Source organism: Electrona antarctica, assembly GCF_951216825.1.
Source record: "Electrona antarctica genome assembly, chromosome: 10".
NCBI classification, from domain to species: Eukaryota; Metazoa; Chordata; class Actinopteri; order Myctophiformes; family Myctophidae; genus Electrona; species Electrona antarctica.
In genome coordinates this window covers 55,825,700-55,849,590 of record NC_136791.1, presented here as the reverse complement: position 1 = coordinate 55,849,590, position 23,891 = coordinate 55,825,700, and the positions used below count along the sequence as shown (strand labels likewise).

At 41.3% G+C, this 23,891-nt stretch overlaps 1 protein-coding gene across 1 annotated transcript; it reads left to right on the top strand.

Annotated features, from left to right (window-relative positions):
• Positions 1-3,349: 3,349 nt before the first annotated feature.
• On the top strand, positions 3,350-14,595 carry LOC306931385 (uncharacterized protein). Its single transcript, XM_079512761.1, has 7 exons — positions 3,350-3,445; positions 3,649-3,784; positions 4,998-5,075; positions 5,166-5,254; positions 12,054-12,135; positions 13,160-13,414; positions 13,958-14,595. Exons 1-7 carry the CDS (start codon positions 3,413-3,415, stop codon positions 13,975-13,977), a joined length of 693 nt encoding a protein of 230 aa, XP_079368887.1. The 5' UTR covers positions 3,350-3,412; the 3' UTR covers positions 13,978-14,595.
• The last annotated feature ends 9,296 nt before the right edge of the window (positions 14,596-23,891 follow it).

Here is a 23,891-nt window from a genome sequence, read left to right as displayed (position 1 = left end):
GAAGTGGTCAGTGTCCTCGCTGTCACCTGTGGGTGCCATCGCCCGTGACTCACAGCAGGATGAACACCACGGATCGGTGCTGGTCTACGAGGATCTGGGCCGTAGCCGTAGTGTCGACACTCACACTTTCCGCATCTACCTCGCCCTCAGCTGCAGCTCATGGCATGAGGTAAGGATGGTACCAAGAAGGAGACAGTTTAGCTTAGCATTTACACAAACATAGTTTACATTTATATACATAATAGCCTACATGTGAAACTTTATCACAACTTACATAGCTTTTAAAATAACAACCCAAGGAGCTATGTTGCCCAGCAGGGTTATCTGTTCATACAGATAGTGTACCTCTGGTTTTGACTCATCAGATATGACTCCTCTTTATAAGCAATCTGTCTAGTTGAACTAACAACAGCATCGGATATGACCCCTATTTAGTAGTCTTGTGTAACTATTCCACAATCTCTGAATGCTATATAGAGTCTGGAACTACACCTCCTGAATGTTATATTGTCTGGAACTACACCTCCTGAATGTTATAGAGTCTGGAAGTACACCTCCTGAATGCTATAGGCCTATAGGCCCTCATTTATCAATTGAGTGTAAAATCCGCCCCAAATTCGAGTGTAGGTTTCGTAGTACACCCACGTCGGGTCGGCATTTATAAAGTGATCGCAGACAGCTGATCCTTCCTAATTTCATTCCTAGCAGTAATAAATGTGACGGCTGAAATCAATCTGGCACGCGCTATAAAATCAAGCCTCACCCTCGTTTTTGCGACATGAACAACTGCAATACGACCTGGAAACCATGGTTACAGGAACAAAAAGTTTCCCTCGCTTGCCTAAGTTGCCTTGCTGCCCCCTCTCATACACACACACACACAGACGCACGCACGCACGCACACGCAACTTGTTGTATCTTAAATAAATAAACCTGCATGAATTAAATAAAGCTGTAGGGCTACCCTGTCTGTTTCTCCTCTCGCTTCGCTTCCCTTGCTGCCCGCCTCACCCCCCCCCCCCCCCCCCCCCACGCACGCACATATCGCAATTTGCAAGCAACTGTCACTGTGTGTTGTTAGTTGTATATTAAATTATTAAAGTATTTTTAATTTAATATACAACAAGATATATTAGTGAACGAAAACCTGAACCTGTGAACCATGAATTAAATAACAAATAGGCACACACACGCTGCTGTTTTGCAAGGTGCATCTCCTGTCCTGTCTGTCTGTCTCTCTATCACTGTGGTCCGTCCGTGACGCCGTGACCAACTGACCATGCACCGCACGTTCGAGAGTCTATTTAGATTGCCTCGCAGTCGCTAGTCGCTGCAGTGGGGGGCTGTCAACTGTCAATATATGAATGTGCAGCCAAAACCGTATAGCCTCATGTGGCTGGCACTGGTGGTGGTGGGCTGGCGGGTTAGTCTACCTATCTCCGATGCGGTTCCCACTTGCGCTGGCACGGTACATTTGGCATTCGAACGACGCGTCGGGTTTATTAAACGAGGAGGAGATTGCACATACCGTAACTCCAGAAAGACATCGGCCTGCTGTAGATTAGGCTACAGTAGGCTACCCACGTTGGGACTCTCCGCAGCTGCACCACTGCACTATAGTACTCTCCAACGTCCCGTCATGGAAATATTTCAGCACAAATATTTCAGCCCAAATCCTCGCATGTATGAGCTCCTGCAAAACACGTTTAAATGGCTTAGCATACCTTGCAACATTGTTTTTAATTGCGCGATTTGAATTGCTTGCTTGTAAAGTTGGAAATCTACTAATTTCATATGACACAAAGACACATCGTTGATGTATTCTTTTACTATTTTTTTTACATTTAGCCCATACCTATACAGTTTTATATAAACATTTTAGGAGTGAATAGCCTACATATGTTTAGATGCCTGTGACAGCCTCTCAGCTGGTCAAACAATGCTGCTCCGCTGTTCTACGACAGAAAAACAGGTGAGGACAAAGCGTACGACAGCTCCCGACCAGACGTGATTTCTATCTTGGCACACGATCAATTTCAAACTTTGGCGCAAACCGTAAATGCCGAACATTGCGGTAATTTCGGCGTACACCCATATTTTGGCGTACGCACGGTTGATAAATGAGGGCCATAGAGTCTGGAACTACACCTCCTGAATGCTATATAGAGTCTGGAACTACATCTCCCGAAATCCGAGTAAGGAAGCTGCCATTTACGTTCACGAAAATATATTTTGATATAAAAATAAAGGATAATACTGAATTGAGCAATTTAAAAACTGTCTGGGTTGTTCACATAAGCCTGAGTAGAGGATGAAATGACCACCCGTTGTCCGTGTGTGTGTGTGTGTGTGTGTGTGTGTGTGTGTGTGTGTGTGTGTGTGTGTGTGTGTGTGTGTGTGTGTGTGTGTGTGTGTGTGTGTGTGTGTGTGCAGTCAGAACTGCAGCCTCACTCCCAATCTTCCGCCGTAGTCTGAAAACCCACCTCTTCAGACTCCACAATGTATTACTCCACCATGGCCCGTAGCACTTGCCCTAGCCTAGCCCCCTTACTTAGCACTTTATGTAGATTTAGGTAGTATTTTAAACAGACTTATTATAGCTTGTTACATAGACAGCACTAGAATTGCATTTGTATGTAGTCATAGCACTTTATAGTACACATGTATAATATATAATATACTATAGTATGTATAGTTTACATAGATACTCCACTGTAGAGATGTGACGTTCGTGAACGAGTCGGATCTTTTGAACGGCTCTTTGAAAGGAACGATGGGATCCGGTTCACAGTAGGGAGCCGTTCCTTTTTAGAGGAGGAGGGGGGCAGGGGGGTTTCAACTGGGGGGGGGGCACTGGGGAGACACTGGGGAGGCACTGGGGAGTGGGGAGTCCCTAGGGAGGCCCTGGGCAGATATTGGGGAGGTACTGGGGAGGCACTGGGGGGGACACTGGGCAGACATTTTATTTATTTTTTGCCCCCCTTCCCCCCCCACACCCCCCCCCCCCCCCCCCATTGGGAACGTCGTTCAAAAGAGCCAGTCTTTTGAACGACTCTTTGAAAGGAACGGATCCCAGAGATCCGGCTCCCTTCAAAGAGCCATAAATCCCATCTCTACTCCACTGTTACGTTCTTAGTTTACGCTTGAGTCATGATAACTACTTTTTATATATGTGATGTATGCCATGCTTTTATTATTTGATTTTGTTATTGCTTATTGTAAGTCGCTCTGGATTAAGAGCGTCTGCTAAATGCCTAAATTGTAAATTGTGTGTGTGTGTGTGTGTGTGTGTGTGTGTGTGTGTGTGTGTGGCATGCAGGACATCAAGAGGGAGTTAGAGTTGGAGAGAGGATATTTCTGTAGAGTTTACAAGAGTACCAACTGTCTACTGGTAGAGGGGAGGTACCAGCTCATGAGTAATCCAAGAGAGGAAATTCACCCTGAGGTGAGTTTGTCTTGATGCACATTCAGCTTAAATATCATTATGCATGGTAGATGTTTTATTGATGCTCATTCAGCTTAATTACTCTATCATTATGCATGGTAGATGTTTTATTGGTAAAGGTGTACTTTGGTATACATATAAACATATTGCATGTACAATAAATGAATGTATGATGGAAGATAGTGATCAATATGTCTGTGCAGAACTTGCCATTCACCCTGAAACCAACGGTGTTCAAAGGCTACTTTGAAGCCTGCTTCCAGCAGCCTCTTCCCTTCACATTTAACGTTAAAGTGAGAGGCGCTGACGACATTACCTGGTCCGCCAACATTCAAGAAGGTAACTAATGATTTTGTTATTTTTTACCTGTGATGATATTTAATGTTGTTCATGGAAACAAGACCGCACAGACTTGTTTTGTGCTATCCCGTTTGAACTGAGTGTTTGACTGTACTCTGTTGCTGTTTATACATTCTGTCTAATAAACCAGGGGTGCCCAACCTCTGGTACTAGTACCACAGTGGCGCCTGAGCCATTGAGCAAACGGAGCAGCTGCTCCAGCAGATTAAAATGAACCGGCGCACTGCGCCCCACAGAAATATCTGGTGTAGCTTGGCAGACAGTCTACACGTGAAAGAAAGCCGAGGGAGAGAGAGAGGGAGAGAGAGAGGGAGAGAGAGAGAGGGAGAGAGAGAGAGAGAGGGAGAGGGGTGCTGCGTGTTAAAAAAATAACGGTGCGTTGCATCCATTTCCAATGCCTGCCTGTGTGAATCACTTACTTTGTGCTTGCTGCTCGTTTTCAGAAGAATTAATCCAAGGTTTGTCATATTATGGTTTAAAGTAGGCATATTAAAACTTTAGCTGGTCAGTCAGTGTGTGCAGACTCAGAGAGAGAAGCAGCACTGCTCTGCTGATTAAATTGATATGACCTAGATATGTCATATGCAAGCATCTGACTGGCAAGATAATTAGTTATTTGGCAACACCTGTGTGAAATACCAGAATAAGCTTTTTCTTTTTGTTGGTGGCCATCTACAGGCCGGCCATGTGTACTACAGCTGGAAGTTTGTTCCACAGCTGTGGAATTGAGATCCTTTTTTTTTAACTCATATAATCTGCTATGATTTCTTAAATTATTATTCATTACATGAATGTGCAGTAGCCTACCAATGCTTGTTAGCCCTGCAGTTAACCATGTGGGTATTTTTAAACAAGGTCAGTAGTGACTTCTTAGTAGTGGCTGTCATGCTTTTAACAGAGTTAGAATCGTGCTAAGACACCCGACTCGGCCCGAAAAAACGCCATCTTTTTTCCGGGCACACGCTTCGCGCGTGCCCAAATTTTGCGCGTGCGGGCATGAGTCCAAATCTGTGCTCCCCCACCTTGAAACAAAGTTAGGCGCCCCTGTAGTACCACTGGTGGTACTTGAGCCCCCCGCTGGTGGGCCACAGAGGAGTCGCCCAAAAAGAAGAAAAAAGACAAAAGTGGAATGAAATAGTTATATCAATACAATCTTCTGAATGATTACAGCTATATTTTGTTCTGGTGTCAGGTGACTTGGAGAAAAGGCCAAGCATCTTTCAACAACTGCTTGGTTGGATTCTGCCGGGCTCGAGAAACTGCAATGCATGTAAGCATGATTCATTAGGTTTAGTTTGATACGTGTGATTATGATATCAGAAAAAGAACAGTGTAATGTAACTATGTATTGTTGTTGTAGGTCAGACTACTGTGTCTCTTCTTCAAGAACATCAGATTCTTCATCCTCAATCAGAACCAATCACAGAGCCTGACTCACGTCATGTTCAGGTAAATATAAGTGGAACATTTCAAAAGTAACAGAGCTGATTGAAGATAGTAATGTAATGATCATAAAATATAAGATTGGGCCTCATGCGCCAATAAGTTCCTAACTTTTCCTCTTACATTTCTTTCTAAGTGAATTCCTAAGAGAAGTCCAGTCAGATTCATGAAACGTTCGCAGAATTGTTCGTAAGCATGTTCTTATGATGATGAATCCAAATCCTCGTAACTTGAAGGGGTGTGCCAGTTCATTAAAATTATCATAGGTAGACGCCCCACATATCCTAATTAGCATCCTAATTAACATAGGGAACCGCCCCACCAATCCCATATAAGGCATTGGGAATTCACTTTCCTACCTGTGTTCACCCAGGTGGGTGTGGTTTTGCATGACTCCATGGCCTTGCCTGCAGTCACACCTGTTTGTGATTACAGCACAAGAATACCTAAACTAAAGTCTAAATATGGTGGAACACCAGACTCCAAACATTGAAGTGAACAGACAGGTGACAGGTGACGTCATCATTTCCGGTAGAACGCCGTCTCCCGGTAGAACGCTGTCTTGGTAGAACGCTGTCTCTCTGAACAGAAATAAGCTAACCTAACTTTATAACATAAAGAAGGAAGAACATCATGTCACCAAAGAAGCAACGTTCCAACCCTGTCCCTGTGATGGAAGAAGAAGACGATGACATGTCATCGGAGATGGCCAAAGTGACGAAACAGCTGAAGGCGCTGACAGAACTTGTATCCGAAGTCAGGCAACTTAAGGATATGATAAAAGACAAGAACAAAACCATCGATCAGCTGGAAAGACGTGTACAAGACCTGGAACAATACACACGAATGGATGATGTTATTATCTCGGGATTTAACATCAAACCCCGCTCATACGCAAAAGCGATAGCGGGGGGTGGAGACGTCAGTGAGGACGCTGCGGATGATGACCTACAAACGCTGGAGATGCAACTTTTGAAATTTCTCGAGAGCAAAGAAATACAAGTTGATGCAAACGCTATCTCCGCGTGCCACACGCTTCCTCGGAAGGATCAGAACGGTGAGAAGGCTAAACCTGCTATCATTGTTCGATTTGTGAACCGCAAGAAGAAAACCGAACTACTGAAGCAGTGGAAGAAACTGGAGGGGACCCAGGTTTACCTGAACGAGCACCTTACCAGGAAAAATGCCGAGATTGCACGAGAGGCACGCTCCTTGAAGAAGAAAGGCAAGATAAAATCAACGTGGACCAGGAACTGTAAAGTGCTAATACGGCTAAATGGATCCACTCCTGAGGAAGAGAAGACAGTGATGGTAAGAGAACTGAAAGACCTTGATGAATACACGTGATGCTGCTGTCTCCTCGGCCCGGAGGGCTAGAAATAGATATGTAGCAATGAAGCTAGCGCTAAGCTATTGATTCATTTTTGGATTATTTTTTGGATTGTTTATGCCCTTTTGGGCATGGCATGGCCATGGTTTATTTCCCTTGTCAGAAGGAAAGTTGGAACCTCTCTACGTTTTTCTCCCAATTTAAACAATTTATTTTTTCGATGCATTGTGATCTTTGCATGCAGGGAAAAGCCGCCTGCCATGCGAATCTCTGTTCGCATGTTGTTCTTTTTGTCTCCTTATTTGCATGGAACTTGGCTTGTGGACATATCTGGGAAGGACAATGCCCCAGCGACTTATTTTTCGGGGTCTGGACTTGACAAATTATTTATTTACTATTCAACTTCTGTACATGGATGTATAGCCCGTTCTGTGGTGGATACATGGCCCCATGGGGTTCCGAAACTGTGCTTTGTTCTTTTTTTGTGGACTGGAACTAGCAATGACCTCTTTATTATTTTTTTCACTTTTTTTGTACGGACAAATAGCCGGTTTTGTGGGCGATTATTGTGTGCGTGCGTGCGGGCGTGTGTGCGTGCGTGCGGGTGTGCGTGCTGGTGTGGGCGTGCGGGCGTGTGTGTGTGCCGGTGTGTGCGGGTGCGCGCGTGCGTGCCTGTGCGTGCTGGTGTGGGCATGCGGGCGTGTGTGTGTTCCGGTGTGTGCGGGCGGACGTGTGCGTGCGTGCGTGTGTGCAGGTATATGCAGAATGCGGACTGTTGGATTTCCAAGCTCATTGTCATGATTTTATTTAAGGTTTTTTTGTTAAACAATGACACTTGATGAGGATGAAATTAAGTTCCCCTTTAGGGACATCGATGATGATGATCTAGAATCCACTGTTAATCTTAACTATGGGAGTGATTCCATACATCTACTATATTCAAAATGTGAAAATCTCAACTTAAAAACTTTTGATTACATGGAATACAAAATCCACGATTTTGGTAATGATATAGACCCGGAAAATAACTTCTTTAACAGGATTAGTAATACCTGTGAGTACTATACTGATAAGCAATTTAAAGAGGTCAAAACAGAAGGTGATTTTGCAATAATTAATTTCAACAGCAGGAGCTTGTACAAAAATTATAAAGAAATTGAGAAATATCTGTGTCAATTTAGCAAATTCAGCGTAATAGCGGTTTCCGAAACCTGGTTAGAAAAAGAAAAAGGTTATGATGTGGGAATGGAGGGATATGAATTATACACAATGGACAGGACCAATTCAAAATCTGGGGGAGTTGCACTATATGTAGATACGGCTCTAAGATGCAACATGATCCCATCAATGTCAACCACCATTGATGGAATTATGGAATGCATAACCATTGAAATTGATGTGGCAGATTCTAAAAACATAATCATAAGTTGTGTGTACAGAACACCTGGATCCTGTCTAGACACATTTAATCAGAAGCTTGATACCATGCTCGCTAATATAAACAACAAGGTACATATATTAACGGGTGATCTTAACATTGACCTCTTGAACCCTCATGGGAATGCTAAAACAGCCGATTTTATAAACGGAATGTATAGTAAAGGTCATTTCCCAATCATCACTAAACCAAGTAGAATCACAACAGATACAGCCACATTGATTGACCATATATACATAAATGCAACAGATTGTCAAACCATGGCCGGCCTACTAATAAACGACATAAGTGACCATCTTCCTGTGTTTGGGATATTTCAACAGCTTCTTAAAAAGGAAAACAATATCCAAATGCACTCCCATAAGCTGATAAGATGTAGAACACCTGAGTCCGTTGCTGCCCTAAAGGTTGACCTGAGCATGCAAACCTGGGATGAGGTAAATGCTACTGATGACCCTGACCAGGCCTATGATGTCTTTCTGTCTACCGTGCTTAAGCTGTACGATAAACACTGCCCGTTAAAACAGTCCAAACTCAAGAACAAAGTTAAACAAGATAAACCATGGATGACCAAGGGCCTTGAAAATGCATGTAAAAAGAAAAACTATATTGACTGTACTCTGTTGCTGTTTATACATTCTGTCTAATAAACCAGGGGTGCCCAACCTCTGGTACTAGTACCACAGTGGCGCCTGAGCCATTGAGCAAACTGAAGATTATACATGAAACATAGAACAAAGGAGGCAGAAAGTAGATATAAAACATATAAAAATAAATTCATGAGTATTATAAGATATAAAAAGAAGGAATATTATCATAAACAATTGGAACAACACCGAAGTAACATCCAAGGTACATGGAAGATTCTGAATAGTATAATTAAAAATGGCCAGGTAAGTAACAACTACCCAAATCATTTTATTAAAGATGACACCATTATAAATAATACCAAAGAAATAGCAAATTAATTTAATAACTTCTTTGTAAATGTCGGGCCTGCTCTTGCAAAAAACATCCCGGAGCAGAGAGATAGTGAGGGTTTAGATGACTCAGAATCAAACAGAATCCAAATTCGATCTTCATCAGGATTGTAAACGAAAGTTTGGAGATTGTCCAGAAGCTCAAAAATAAGAAGTCAACAGACTGTACAGACATAGATATGGCACTAATTAAAGACATCATACATTGTATAGTAGCACCATTCACATACATCTGCAATCAATCATTTTTAACTGGGGTCTTCCCAAACAGTATGAAGACTTCTAGAGTAGTTCCTATATTCAAAAATGGAGACAAATATAACTTCACAAACTACCGACCTATCTCTCTGCTGTCACAATTCTCAAAAATTCTAGAAAAACTGTTTGTGCAAAGGCTTGATAACTTCATAGAAAAACACAATTTATTAAGCAGTCACCAGTATGGTTTTAGATCAAACAGGTCCACCTCTATGGCAGTCACGAAATTGGTAGAACATATATCTACAGCAATTGACAATAATTAATATACTGTAGGGGTTTGTATTGATCTGAGCAAGGCATTTGACACCATACATCATGGCCTGCTCCTAAAAAAAATGGAAAGATACGGTATTCGAGGAACTGCAAATTCATGGCTAGAGAGGTTACATGTGTTTGGTCCGACGATTCATTGATCTGATACCCCTAACCTAACCATAACCGCAAGCACGGGAGCAGGCGCTAGTCCGAGGTGCGGACGCATGTCGAACCAATGCTCCGTCGGACCATATTATGCCTCCCGGCTAGAGAGCTACCTCAGCAACAGACAACAGTATGTAAGTATGAATAATGTTGAGTCGGAAAAACAAAACATCTCATATGGAGTCCCACAAGGCTCTGTACTTGGGCCCAAACTGTTCATAATGTACATAAATGATATATGTGAAATATTGGAAAACTTAAATTGCGTATTGTTCGCGGATGACACATGTCTGTACTGCACAGGGGGGAGCCTCGAGCAGCTCATGGACACAGTAGAAAAAGAGCTTATAACTCTGAAAAAATGGTTTGATATTAATAAACTAAACTTAAGCAAAACTAAATTCATCATCTTTGGAAATAGGAAAATAGACAAACAGATCAAAATCAAGTTCGCTGATGTTGAAATCGAACAAGTACAAGACAGTAAATTCTTAGGAATTATAATTGACAACAAACTTAACTGGCATACACACATAAACAATTTAAGAACCAAAATCTCTAAAACTATCGGAATACTGTATAAGATGAAACCCATTTTGGACCAGAAATCACTGTACTTACTGTATTGCTCCCTCGTACTTCCGCACATCAGTTATTGTGTGGAAGTATGGGGGAGAAACTATAAATCAAACATCAACCCCATATTTCTTCTCCAAAAGAAAGCAATCCGAATTATAAATCACGCCGATTATTACGCACCAACAAATCCTTTTTATTCAGTCACACACCCTAAAATTGCATGATCTGGTAGACCTCTCAACAGCAGTTATAATGTATAAAGCACATAACAGTCTGCTTCCGCCCTGTGTCCAGGAGTTGTTCGAGGCTCGAGAGAGAGCAGGTACAATCTTAGGGGATTCGGCATATTCAGGGGGACTAAGGCAAGAACCAACAAGAAAGCGAGATGTATAAGCGTAAGAGGTGTGAAACTGTGGAACGGCTTAGACAATGAACTGAAAAAGTGTAGCTCAATTAATACATTTAAAAGAATGTACAAATCTAAAATAATAGATAAGTATAGAACATTATTATAACCTAGTATATTTACTAATCATATCTTAATCATATTAGTACACAATTATTATGATAAAGTAATGTAATAACTATATAATAACCATTTAAATAACATTCTTCTCATGTGCGACTGTGTGATAAAATCTGTCTTCTCCTGTGTGTCTTTCTGTTTTTTTTTTTTTTTGTCCGTTTGTTTCTTGTTTTGTTTTGTTTTTTTGTTTTTCTTGTTTTTTGTTTCTTCTCTTTGTTTCTCTGTCAGTTTTATGTCCCCCCACTCCCCCCCTGGGATAGGCACAATAAGCCATTGGCTTCAGCCTAAACCCTTTTGGTTTAAGTGTAAAAAAACACAACGAAATGAATACATGTAATGTAATGTTTTTTTTGTTTTTGTATTTGTATTTATGACCAAAATAAAACTGAACTGAACTGAACTGAACTGAACATTTTCATATTTTCAATATTTCAATATTTTCAATATTCATGAATGTATTTTATTTTTTTATCTCAAAATAGTCAACTTTCACCACTAGACATCAGTGTAAATTTGCTGAAATTAGCATATTATACATGTCATGTTCAGAAGTAGTGGATAGTAGTGGATATAAAACATTTTAGCACTGGAGGGTGGATATGGAGGGGCTTTAAGGCAGCAACTGCTTGGTATGTAATGGTGAGGAAATAGGGGTGTTGAGGGTGATATGGTGGTGCAAGGGGGGGGGGGGGGGGGGGCTGATGGCGGGAGTGAGGCGGATTGACATGCATTCTGCAGACCCCCATATGAAAATATTTTCTGCTAGGGAAATGTTTTGAAGATTTATCAAAATGTTTCGAAAATAGCCAATCTACAAGCTCAAAATGGGCAGTAATGGGACGCGTTTGTGAGCTTGTAGATTGGCTATTTTCAAAGTATAAAATGGGATTAAAGTGGTAAAATGTTCCATATTTTGCTGTGGACTGCCTGGAACTTCCTCAAGGACCCCTTGAGCTCATCAGACCAAACTTTGAGCATCATGCAGAGGGCGCTGTTTTTCCTTTATGTTTTCAGATTGCACTTAAGATCGAAAAAGGCACCCTAAGAGTGCTCCACAGTGTGTGTAGATTATGTTCTTACCTACGAACAAATCACAGCTAAGAAAAGATTGAGGGATCCCAAAACCTTCTTAAGTAACTTATGGAGTTTTTATGTATTTATTTTCTACCTGCACACAGTGATGTGTCCAGTTGCAATGCATTTCTGCCTACATACAGAGTGTGTCCAGTTCAACAGCAGTAAAGTTTTCATGTATTTCTACCTGCATACAGAGTGAAGTGTCCTGCAGTAAAACAGCAGTAAAACCAAGCCTCTCTGTTGGATTCACTAATGAAGGTGCAATGCAGGTTGCAGGTTAGTTTCCTGTTTATTATGTCAATCAAACTATTATTACATAATTTATTTGATCATACTCATTGTAGTGGAGGAATAGAGTTTAACATTTAAATGGAAGATCCATCCATCCATCGGGGGCAACAGCTCCACCAGAGAGCTCCATACTTCCCTCTCCAGAGCAACATTAGTAACGTGTTCCACCAGTGAGTCGATGTGATCCCTCCACCTGCACCTTGGTCTGCCCCGGGGTCTCCTCCCAGTGGGACGTGCATCGAGGACCTCCCTAGGGAGATGCCCGAGAGGCATCCTAACCAGATGCCCAAACCACCTAAGCTGGCTCCTTTCCAGACAAAGAAGCAGCGACTCTACTCAGAGTCTCTCTCGCGTGACTGAACTTCTCACCCTATTTATAAGGGAGATGCCAGCAACCCGTTGGAGAAAACTAATTTGGGCTGCTTGTATTCGCAACCTCATACTTGACCTGGTCATGAAGATAGATCTTACCACTGACAAAGACCCAAAATACTAAGCTTAAATATCGATAAGGACATTACACTATGGTTTAGTTAGTTTCAGTAAGTTTCATAAGCAGGCAATACAATGTCAGTTAACTTTATTTTTTTGCTTTCTGTAAAACATTTTATTTGTATATGTGACTGTGAAATCAAACTACTAACTATAGAATGAATGATCAATGAGAAGATTTCCTGTTTTATAACCTTTTCCCCAATTAACAATCAGTGTTATTAAACAACGTATTAGCAAGTTCTGTGTACCTCTAGCTCTACTTTAATGAGAGCAGATGTCCAGTGATATTGTGTAAATAAAATAAAATAAATAGCCGGGGTTTTCAACTGATTTTGATCCAGGGACCACTATGACTAAGAGCAACCTGGGGACCACCACTATCGGGTGTCCTTGGACCAAACAGGACAGCCCCAAGTCCTCTCTCAAAATAATATTATTTGAAAACCCATGGTATAATAGTATAGAATAGTATAATGCTCTACAGTATATAATAGTCTGCCATTTGTATTGACAGACATGCAAGCTAACTTTGTGAAGAGGAACTGGGGTGGTCTAATTCAAAGTGTCACAGCGGTTCTGAGCATCGCAGACGACCTCTTTGGAAAAGACATCATCACAGCTGAGACTTATAACGACATCTGTAACACAAAGACCAGGCATGAACAAATGAGAAAACTGCTTCTCACCGTTCATCCGAAAGGAAAAGCAGCGATATCGGCATTCTACCAGGCTCTGCAGACACACGAGTCATTTGCTTTCAACGAACTGGGTAAGAAAAATATAATAATAATAATAATAATAATACAACTCTTCAAACCCCTCTTTCAGTCCAGTCTGTTGGAGGTTAGCCTCAGGGACTGCAGGCATTTTGTTTAAAAAAAAAAGCATGGGTGAACGAGCTAAGATAAGTGGCATATAACAGTGGGAGTGAACCTCGTATTTCGCTAAACCAAAGAGGGGCGTCGCTCCAAATCTGTTTTCTACCGGGTAGGGGAGGAGGAACAGCACACATCTGTTTTCGCCGGCAAATTTGAATCCGCCCTCTAGACCAGAAATCACACTGGCAGGGGCTGGCTAGTGTTGTAGCTGCCACTGGCCAATCACAGCGTGTCTTTTCCGGGACGTATCAATTAAATTCAAATGATCTGTATTGGCATGAGAACGAGAGAAGAAATGTTTACATTGCCTCTGATTGGCCTACCGAGCGTCACAGAGCGTCACTCTCTCTCGAGATACAGACACCTCAGAGTCTACCTATCTATGAGTTGGAGGTGTGTGTGACAAGATTTTTATTTTTCTGTTCACTTTACAGCAGAAGCTCCTGGCACATAAACACCTTCCATCAGAAGGTCCTGGCACAGGGACGAATAGTTTTCATAATCCTCATGGATTATGAAATATTCCATGACTCTACGTCACTGTCCTGGCAGATAAACTCCTTCTACCAGAACGTCCTGGCAGATAAACAAGCACTGGAGATGAGTGAAGAGACAACAGAGCAGTCCACTGACAATATTGCCCAGAGAAATGTGCAAAACAATAGTAGAAGAAGAGCCCTCTGACCAACCAAGCCAAGGTTTATTAAATCAGGTTAGGAAGCAAAGAACGTACGGTGGACTCCATGTTGCATTTTGTACATGCACAAATCATAGATATGGCACAAATGGCCCAGCAGATGGCGTGATGCCATGAAAGGAGGGATGCTTGTACATAATGTCACATCTGACCAACATTACTGTCTGTGTGATGATCCATGCTGGGACTTACTTATCCACTTGCTGTTAAAACTTTAATATAAAAGGTAAAATGCAATGATGTGACATGATATGTATACATGGTAACGCCCCACCTGCCTCTGATTGGCCTACCGATACTGCCCGTCTTGACTGTCCTCCGAGATGCGAGGTTACTCCGTGGTGGGAAATAATACAAGAGAATGACAGCTTGGCACGCGCAACATAATGCAGCCTTGTAAGTTTTATTTTTGTAGAAGAGGCAAACTAATATTGTTTATGCCGTTTGCTTTGATTGAATAATTGATTGAACACATGTGTATGTTGTACTATGATTTGATTTGGGTGTGTTCTTTCTATAGTGTTAGTGTTGATTATCGTGTATTAATCAAATTATAGTAAACTAATACTATTACTAAAAAAGATAAAGATCAAGCTTAGGAAAATATTTTTTTTACAGTACAATAATGTTTCAAGTTTACACATACAAATAAATTACACAATAATCAACACAAACACTTTATTTAGAACACACCCAAATCATAACGTTCAATCAATTATTCCATAAAAGCAAACGGCATCAACAATAGGCCTATTAGTTTCCCTCTCCTACAAAAATAAAACTTTATACAGTTATCTTGTATCATATACCGTACATGTATTATTTTCCACCACAGAGTAACCAGTAATCAGACTATCCAGCATAGCTATATCCACCTCAGTGGACAGTCAAGACGGGCAGTGTCGGTAGGCCAGTGAGAGGCAGGCGGGGCATGTTACGGCCGCAGGCCTATAGGTCTGTCTGGGTCTGCGTTGGTGCGCACAGTGCGCGCCCGGTTGCCTAATCCCTCCCTGCAGATCTGTCAGCGCAGCCATTGGTGGGGAACGTTCCCGACGCTCCACTGTTGGTCGCATGCTCCGCATCTCGTTACTCCAACCGGCTTCTACACCTGAGTCCACCTGAGAACTTCATTCCCGGGCCGTTGCCCGTCAGCTAATCTCCAGAGTGGAGTAAACTAGAGCAGTGCGTCCTCTGTGCAGAGAGAGCACTCACAGAGTAACATCTTTGCAAGTGCAAGAGTTGCATTAATCTATTCATTGAGTGAAACCCCGTCTGTTGATAACCATTCATTTAAGTGCATTATTGTGTCTTGATTAAGAGCAGGTAGTATATAGCAGGTAGTATTTCAGATAGTATATAATTGTTATTCCATTAGTTAAAGCAGGCTCCTCTCCAATGTACATTTGTTTGAGTTAGGATAAATACTAGAGCAGTTAGATAAGACAGGTTTTCATTTCGCTAGTTAAGTAGTCAGATTTGGGAGGGGTGTTTGGTAGAATTAAGAATTAGGACATTTTGGTTATTTCTTTGCTTTTGGACCGGCACAGCCCTGCTCACGTTGTAAATTGCACTTGTATATAACTTGTATATATTGTTTTCCATTTAACTTGTATGCCACAGAACGAGTAATAAAGAACTTTGGCATTTTACCACCTTGCCTTATTACAATAACCGTCCTAGACTCAGTGAGTCGTTACATGGCGTTGCCATATGCTCGGACGCAAAATAGATATACGCCACAGCTGTAATGTGTTGTTGCTCTAGGAGGGGAACAATCGACCGGCAGCAGCATCATCATTAGCTTAGCTTGTTTTCATGTTTTATAAGCTCCTAAAGATCCTAGTTTGTCTCATTTTGAGCAGAAAAATCAGTGCATGCACGGCCGCGTGCACATCAGATAATTTTCCCCCCCCTAATTAATTAACATTATTTAAAAACGAGTTTTCTCGCACAGGAGGGTTGTGCTGCTAAAAGCGAGTTTTCCTGTCTTTGGCATTTAATGGGTTGAGAGAAACGTGAAATGGCCTTGTGGTTACATTGGGGGGTCAGTCCCTGCTTGGCACTCATCATCAATGGGTTGGATTGGGGGGTCAGTCCCTGCTTAACTTAATTGAACAATAACCACAGCAAAATGAAGGACATACATGTATATATAAATGTACAGTAAGGCATATGAATGTGCAATATGTTATAGCCATTTAGCTGTTGAAAATACTTACAGTAAAGCAGCATAGTAACAATGCCTACTGTACCACTAACATTACAAGATAAAAAAAACATTGCAATGTTAGAGGGAGAACTGACTGAAATTGTCATGAACAAACTGGACTCCTTTAAACCACAGATAAACAAACAACTCTTGCCTTTGAATATGTATTGCAATAAAGGCAAAAACAATGCTATGAAAGGGAAAAATGCAATTCAAATATGAATAAAGTTGTAATGTGCGTTCAATCGCTAAACTGATTTGACTTTTGTCATCTAGAAGACAGTGGTCTGGTTCTGTACAGGACTGTTGTTGGTTTGTACAGAACAGGCATCCGTCTTCACTTATCAATTCAATACATCCTATAGGTGTGGATGGGCCGGTTCACTATTTGCATGGGTGATCAAAAGTGTCATATCATAATACAGGTGTAAATGTCCTCAAAGAGGGCAATCATCTACACCTCTAATAGGGGAGAGAAAGGATGTCTAATCTATTTAAACCTTTTGTTTGTTACCATGTTATTACTAAAAGGTATACAGTACTACAGTAACTTCTGAAACCCATCAACAAAGTGAAGATGTACAATTTGTTTTTTACAAACGGAAATGTGACCTTATGGACTTTGACGTCTCAACAAGTAAAGGGAGACCCAATCTGACTTTACCAAGTACAACGTGAACGACTATCATTGCTGTTCTGTATGTCCAGTAGTTATTTACATGTAGACTAAAGCTTAAAGAGAAGCCCATGTAACAATGTTTAATGCTACTGTTCAAATCACAGTACATCACAGTACAGTATCTCACTGTTGGGTAAGTTAGTGCACTACTATGTTAAGCTTTTTGTGAATTGTTTCCACAGGCTATTTGTTACTGTCATAGTGATTGAGACCATGATTACAGCACCCCATTCGGCTGTTATCAGTGCATATAATAGGCGTTATCAACCGTTATTAGGACCATACAATGGGCCCAGTATGGACATTTTCCACATACTCACGGTTTCAGTATGTCATTATCAGCTATTGTGACGGGTGATAAGGGTATTTTCATTATAGAATGCCCATACTGTTGTTTGAACAATGTGACCAGCCGAGTCAGTATGTTGTTATCATGTATTGTATCCGTTGATAATGATATTAGGACCATACAATGGGCCCAGTATGGACATTTTCCACATACTCACGGTTTCAGTATGTCATTATCAGCTATTGTGACGGGTGATAAGGGTATTTTCATTATAGAATGCCCATACTGTTGTTTGAACAATGTGACCAGCCGAGTCAGTATGTTGTTATCATGTATTGTATCCGTTGATAATGATATTAGGACCATACAATGGGCCCAGTATGGACATTTTCCACATACTCACGGTTTCAGTATGTCATTATCAGCTATTGTGACGGGTGATAAGGGTATTTTCATTATAGAATGCCCATACTGTTGTTTGAACAATGTGACCAGCCGAGTCAGTATGTTGTTATCATGTATTGTATCCGTTGATTAATGATATTAGGACCATACAATGGGCCCAGTATGGACATTTTCCACATACTCACGGTTTCAGTATGTCATTATCAGCTATTGTGACGGGTGATAAGGGTATTTTCATTATAGAATGCCCATACTGTTGTTTGAACAATGTGACCAGCCGAGTCAGTATGTTGTTATCATCTATTGTATCCGTTGATAATGATATTTTCAATGTTATAGAATGCCCTCTCATCAATCCAATCGCTTTGATCTGCTTTGATCAGATGTCACGTGACTGGCCAATCTTTTTCGCAGCAAAAATAAGCACCAGGCTGCCCATAACTTTTATTCTCAGTGGAATTATGCACTATTTTACGAAAGTGTCTGCATGCAATGTGTTTTGACATCATTTTGAGCTAGCTGACACTAGTCTTTGTTGATCTTCAAAATTGCGTTTGCACTTTCTTCCTTTTTGGTCGTACATGTACATAAACGTTCGGATTTCAAATGTAAAGTGCTTACCACTTGGCCAAAGATGTTATAAATACGTACGGCCTCTCAAAAGTACGCGTATATTCCACATTGTTCAATAAAATGCATTTGAATCGGATCTGTGGCCATTTTCCCCGTAGCTTTCAACTACGCGACCCCATCGGTTGGGAGGTGTATTGGTACTGGTACATTATAACTGTATAAGAAAATTGATACAACGCTTTTTATTTAACAATACGGTACTTCTGGTGGGCTGCACATAATAGTAACATCCGCGGCCATTGGGTAAGCACTTTATATTTTAAATCTGAACGTTTTATATATGTAGTCTACCAACGTACCAAAAAGGGAGAAATTGCAACTTATTCTTAATGACCATATTGTTAGCCAAGGCTAGGCAACCGCCTACTGTATCCGGTCATTTCCACGCGTAGATACATAGGCACACACTGGCCGTTTCCGTATCCGGTCTAGGGCGGAATTGCAGTGCAAAGCGAATTGATATCTACTCTCTAGTCTAGCCAGGCTGTAGTGTTGACAGGCACATTTGTCATATTAATTCCGGGTGGCTGGCTACGCGAGACTAATTGGAGCCCTTAGGGATTTTTGTGTTTGTGTATAATCTTGCAAAATATTTGCAAACTGTTAAAAAAAAAGGGGGAAAAAAACTATTCAATCAATCAACATATTATTCACCCCGGAAATTATTCTATGCAAAGAAAATCAAAGCATTGATTATTGTTTGTGGGTTTGTTTGAGCCATTATTTTTTCCTCACCTTTACAATGTGTCTATAGTGATTGATTGATTGATTGATTGCAATATGTATTAACAGTTTGCAGAAATACAGTACATTTCAAGCACAAACTCAATACAAAGACTGTTAACTGTGAGTGGACGACCCAATAAAGCATTACACTTGTTTACAAGAGGGTCCACCTTGTTCAATTCATCAAAACCTTTAGAGACTTACAAATAGACACTTCTATATATCCAAAGAACAGAACAGGAATTCATCATAAAGGAGGTAAAAAGGGAAAAGAAACATATACAGTGAGGGGAAAAGGGGTGGGTGGTGGGGGGATTCAGATTTTACGGGGGGCCAGTTTCGAATTGCAGCCGTCGTGCCCTTTGAGAACGGTTTTGAAGGAGTCAAGGGATTTGCATGTCTTAATGACTGTTGGTAGGGCGTTCCACATGTTGGTGGCATAGGAGTGTGTGTGTGTGTAATTTCTAATCTAATTAATTTGATTTACAGTCAGTACAAGAAACACAGGGAGACCATCAGCAAAATTGGGGACTCAGTCATACATTACAGACCATGTAGTATACACCCTAAACATTTGGTTATCGTGTCACCCCTGATGCTTTTCAATTTGGAGTTGTAAAAAGATAACCTTATCTCAAACCCACATGGTTAGCAAACCTATAGCCTATATAATATATTGAACAGTTTCTTTGTAACATGCATCTACCGTCTAAACCATCTTCATCTGCAAGGTGCACCACTGTATCCCTGATGCATGCTATGCCTATGTAGTGATGTGTGTGCCATTATTGACAAAGTAGACTAGAGTCAAACAGATGTCAGTCACCAGTGTTTTCATCTGGTCATAACAAGCGGTCCATGTTTATGACAAACTGCATTGCTTTTATTTTGAAGCTTGTTTATTCACATACAAACAATCTGTGTGATTGACAACCCATTTGTCAGATCATGATACTGACCAATGATGATAGACGCCTGAGGGCGAGGTCACGTGCACGCCTGGGGGACAGCAGACGTGCTGGCGCTTTGGCATGGGTCAACATATGGAATTAATTCTGTACTGGTCATATATGGAGCATGCCTTGAATGTACAGGGTTTGATGAGGTCAGATCAACATATGGAATGTCAGAACAGGTCAGCTCCGTATATGGGGATCTAAGGGTGGCAGCGGGGGCAGTGTCTTGAGTGTACAGGGTTTGATGAGGTCAGATCAACATATGGAATGTCAGAACAGGTCAGCTCCGTATATGGGGATCTAAGGGTGGCAGCGGGGGCAGTGTCTTGAGTGTACAGGGTTTGATGAGGGCCCAGGAAGGGCCGGGCCTGTTGAGAACTCAGTTTTCCCCGGCTGTCGGGCGCGGCTGCACTAATAACTTTGGGGCAGGCACGTCTAGAGTTTAAATGGACAGGCATCAGTCAAAAGGGAGACATTGGGCCTGGGCTGTGGCTCAGCGGTCCAGGCACCTTGGCTGGTAATCCAGTCTGGCAGTGTGCCGCGGGTTCGACTCCCGATCCCGACGGCCTTTACTGCATGTCAACCCCCCATCTCTCTCCCCATTTCCTGTCAGCCTACTGTCTGTCCCTCCATAAAAAATAAAGGCGAAAGCCACAAAAAAAAAACATTAAAAAAAAGGGAGACATTGAAGAGGAAGGATGGATGGGAAAGGATCAACATATTGAATGTCATAACGGGTCAGCTCCATATATGGTAATCTAAGGACCTTACATATAGCTAAGGTATAAGGTCACAATCTAAGGTCATGTCTGGAGGTGACAGACTAACTAACGGGAATTGCACGTTTTCATAGTAAATGAACAAAATTAAATGTGTGGGCATAATTACTCAATGAGCTCTGCTGCTGATTGCAGCAGAGCACCATCTTCACCATCACTGTGATTATGATCATCGTCATCATCATCATCATCTTCGTCATCATCGTCATCATCGTCATCATCGTCATCATGCAGAGGAGAGTACATAGTCTGATTGGGAGAGGTGGGAGAGTTGTCTTGTGACAGGTAGGGACGAGGAAGAGCATCAATGTCAGGAACATGTTGCTGAAACAACAACATGGCATCATGCATTTTTCTCTCCAAATTTAAAATCCCGCCAACAAGAACGGCTTTGAAGCCAGGGTGCTTCTTGTCGTCATCCTCAATGGATGACTGCAGAGAAGCATGTTGCTGCTGGAGGTTTGTGATGAGAGATCTCATCTCGTCCTTCAACATGGCCATTTCCTCAGCAGCCCTGGTTCTCATGTGAAGGGCATCGATGGCACGTCTTTTCACATTTCTTGGACAATCCCCCTCTTCTGTCTGTAAAGATAAATAGGGTAAAACAACTCACCTACTGTAAAAACAAAAACAGCACCAACACTTAACTTAACAATATGAACTCTAGCCCATTGGTTCTCAAAGTGGGGTCCAGGGTCCATAGTCCCTGGAACCCAAAATGTGTTTTGTTGGAGCCCTGGGGAGTCCCAGGGCTCCAACAAAATGTTTGGCCATTTAAAAGGCCTATAGAAGCTGAATCATTTTGAATTTCTTAGCAAAAAGCTGGCATTTTCAGATGAGTGTCCGCAGCCAAACATGTCAATTTGGGAATCCTTGGCATGAAAAAGTGCTGAGAACCACTGCTGTAGCGTCCCATTTCTGGGACAAACAATTTTCATCAAAGAGATTTGGACTATAGAGCCTTGGGGGACCCAGGTCAATGAAGTATATAGTGGTTAATACATTTTCATCCACACTCAAATATGCAGGAAAGGAGACATCCGACGCTTGTTGAAACTCCAACTCTGATGGTAAGGAGGTAGTCTGTGGTGGCCACTGGATGCTGTTGTATTCAGAAATGGCCTTCCTCAGTCTGGAGTTACAGCTCTTGATTTGTTTCGACAGCCTTATAGCAATGCCCTGTCCATCTGTAACAGAACATCAAAAATAACAATGAAAAACACCCCCAAAAAAACCTACAGTGGCAAGTAATAGTCAAACTCAAGCTCTGCTAAAACACCCAGCTGCCTTAGTACGTCTTGATAACTGAGGCATTTCAGAGTTAAAAAAGACTGTTGTGTTTAGTTGGAACAAAGGCCTAGGTGTATGCATGTAGACTCTGGAGGAGTCTACATGCTTTATACTTAAAGTATACTTAAAGTGGTTATGGCAAATTATTTCACATAGATATATACATACATCATCAATTAAACCTCAGTCACATGTAAGTTAACTTTATAGTTACATATTTTACAAATTACATTAATAATCAAATAGTGAAATTATCAAGATAATTTGTTGTCAATTGGTCAATAAAGTGTGTAAATATACTGTGTGCAATAGATGTAATTAACATCTACAGTACAGCATTTACATTTGTCTGTGTAGCTGAATTTTAATGTAGAAAATCAAACTTGTTTTGCCTAGTGGTGGTTTAAAGTGATCAATATTGCAATATATCGATATAGCAGCCTCTGTATCGATTCAAATATCTTCTGGAGTATATATTGATTGTGTGGGCGAAGCAGTTTGGACATATAAACACATGGGCAATGCACAATAAAGCCTTTGCTACAGAATTATAAAGAGCTCTTGTAGTAAATACATGGTCATTATTTGGAATCAACGTACAATATTGTATATCGATAACGTATCGTGGCCTCTGCATCGTGATATGCATCATGAGGTTGCAGGCAATACCCACTAACCCACTACTTTCGCCCTGGGGATACTGTGCCAATCATATTATGGTCTATGACAATATCAAAAGCATGACAATTTTACCGCTACAATAATTATTAAAAGTGACTTGGAAAACACTTCTACCTGGGTATTTGCGTTTGAGATGGAGTAGAGTGACTCTCTCCCTTGCCTCCGTGCGAGCTTGCAGAAGGAGTTGACTCCTAACCTCCCAGTCAAGATCTTTGAGTGTTGACTGGAACACCACCTCTGACTGATCCCATCTTTTTCTAATGTGGTGTTGTCTCTCAATTGTCTGAAGACAATTCTCTAGCCTAAACAGAAGACATATCAAAAATAAAATAATGCTGCTGGTACTCAGCACACATGGTCACAACTGAAATTGTATATGTAGGCTTACTTACTGCATTTCCTCTGCAGCAGATGACTCCTGTGCAGCAGATGACTCCTGTGCAGCAGATGACTCCATCGTATGCAATCTACATAGAAATGAGTTGTTAAAACTGATAACAAATCTTTATTGTCATAACAACATTGCACATGTGAAATAAAGCTATTGTGGATACGATAAAATAACTTGTGAAATCATATTACTAGACTATTAAGATGACTATTAAGAAGATTAAGTTGTGTGGCAGTGTCTGTGACATACAATATGCCCATTTATGGACCATCACTGGACATCCAAATTGGCAAATAAGCCCATATACGTAACAGACTGGATATGTCTGATGTCAGCGCAAATCGCTGTTGTTACTTAACTCTCGTTGTGTGGGATGTCACACCACATGAGTGGGGGGATGGGAGAGAGACAGACTACTTCACCCATGTATAACAGTGCCAATAACCACAGCAGCACCACATGTTCTGCTTGCATAAAATACAGTAACGAGTGTTGAAGGGGGGGGGGGGGGGGGGATATAGTTCCTAAGTAATTGAGTTAGTTTAGCAAGTCTCAACTAACTGTAAGTAATGCAAGTAGAAACATTATTTGTCTTACTTGAGCTGGTTAAACTCAATCAACTTAGTGATGTAG

What these genes read in the sequence shown, in the direction of transcription:
- LOC306931385 (XM_079512761.1), top strand. Translation starts at nt 3,413, where the DNA reads ATGAGTAATCCAAGAGAGGAAATTCACCCTGAG. An exon ending in GTCCGCCAACATTCAAGAAG is followed by an intron (nt 3,785 to 4,997) that starts GTAACTAATGAT and finishes TTCTGGTGTCAG; the next exon opens with GTGACTTGGAGAAAAGGCCA. An exon ending in AGGTGCAATGCAGGTTGCAG is followed by an intron (nt 12,136 to 13,159) that starts GTTAGTTTCCTG and finishes TTGTATTGACAG; the next exon opens with ACATGCAAGCTAACTTTGTG.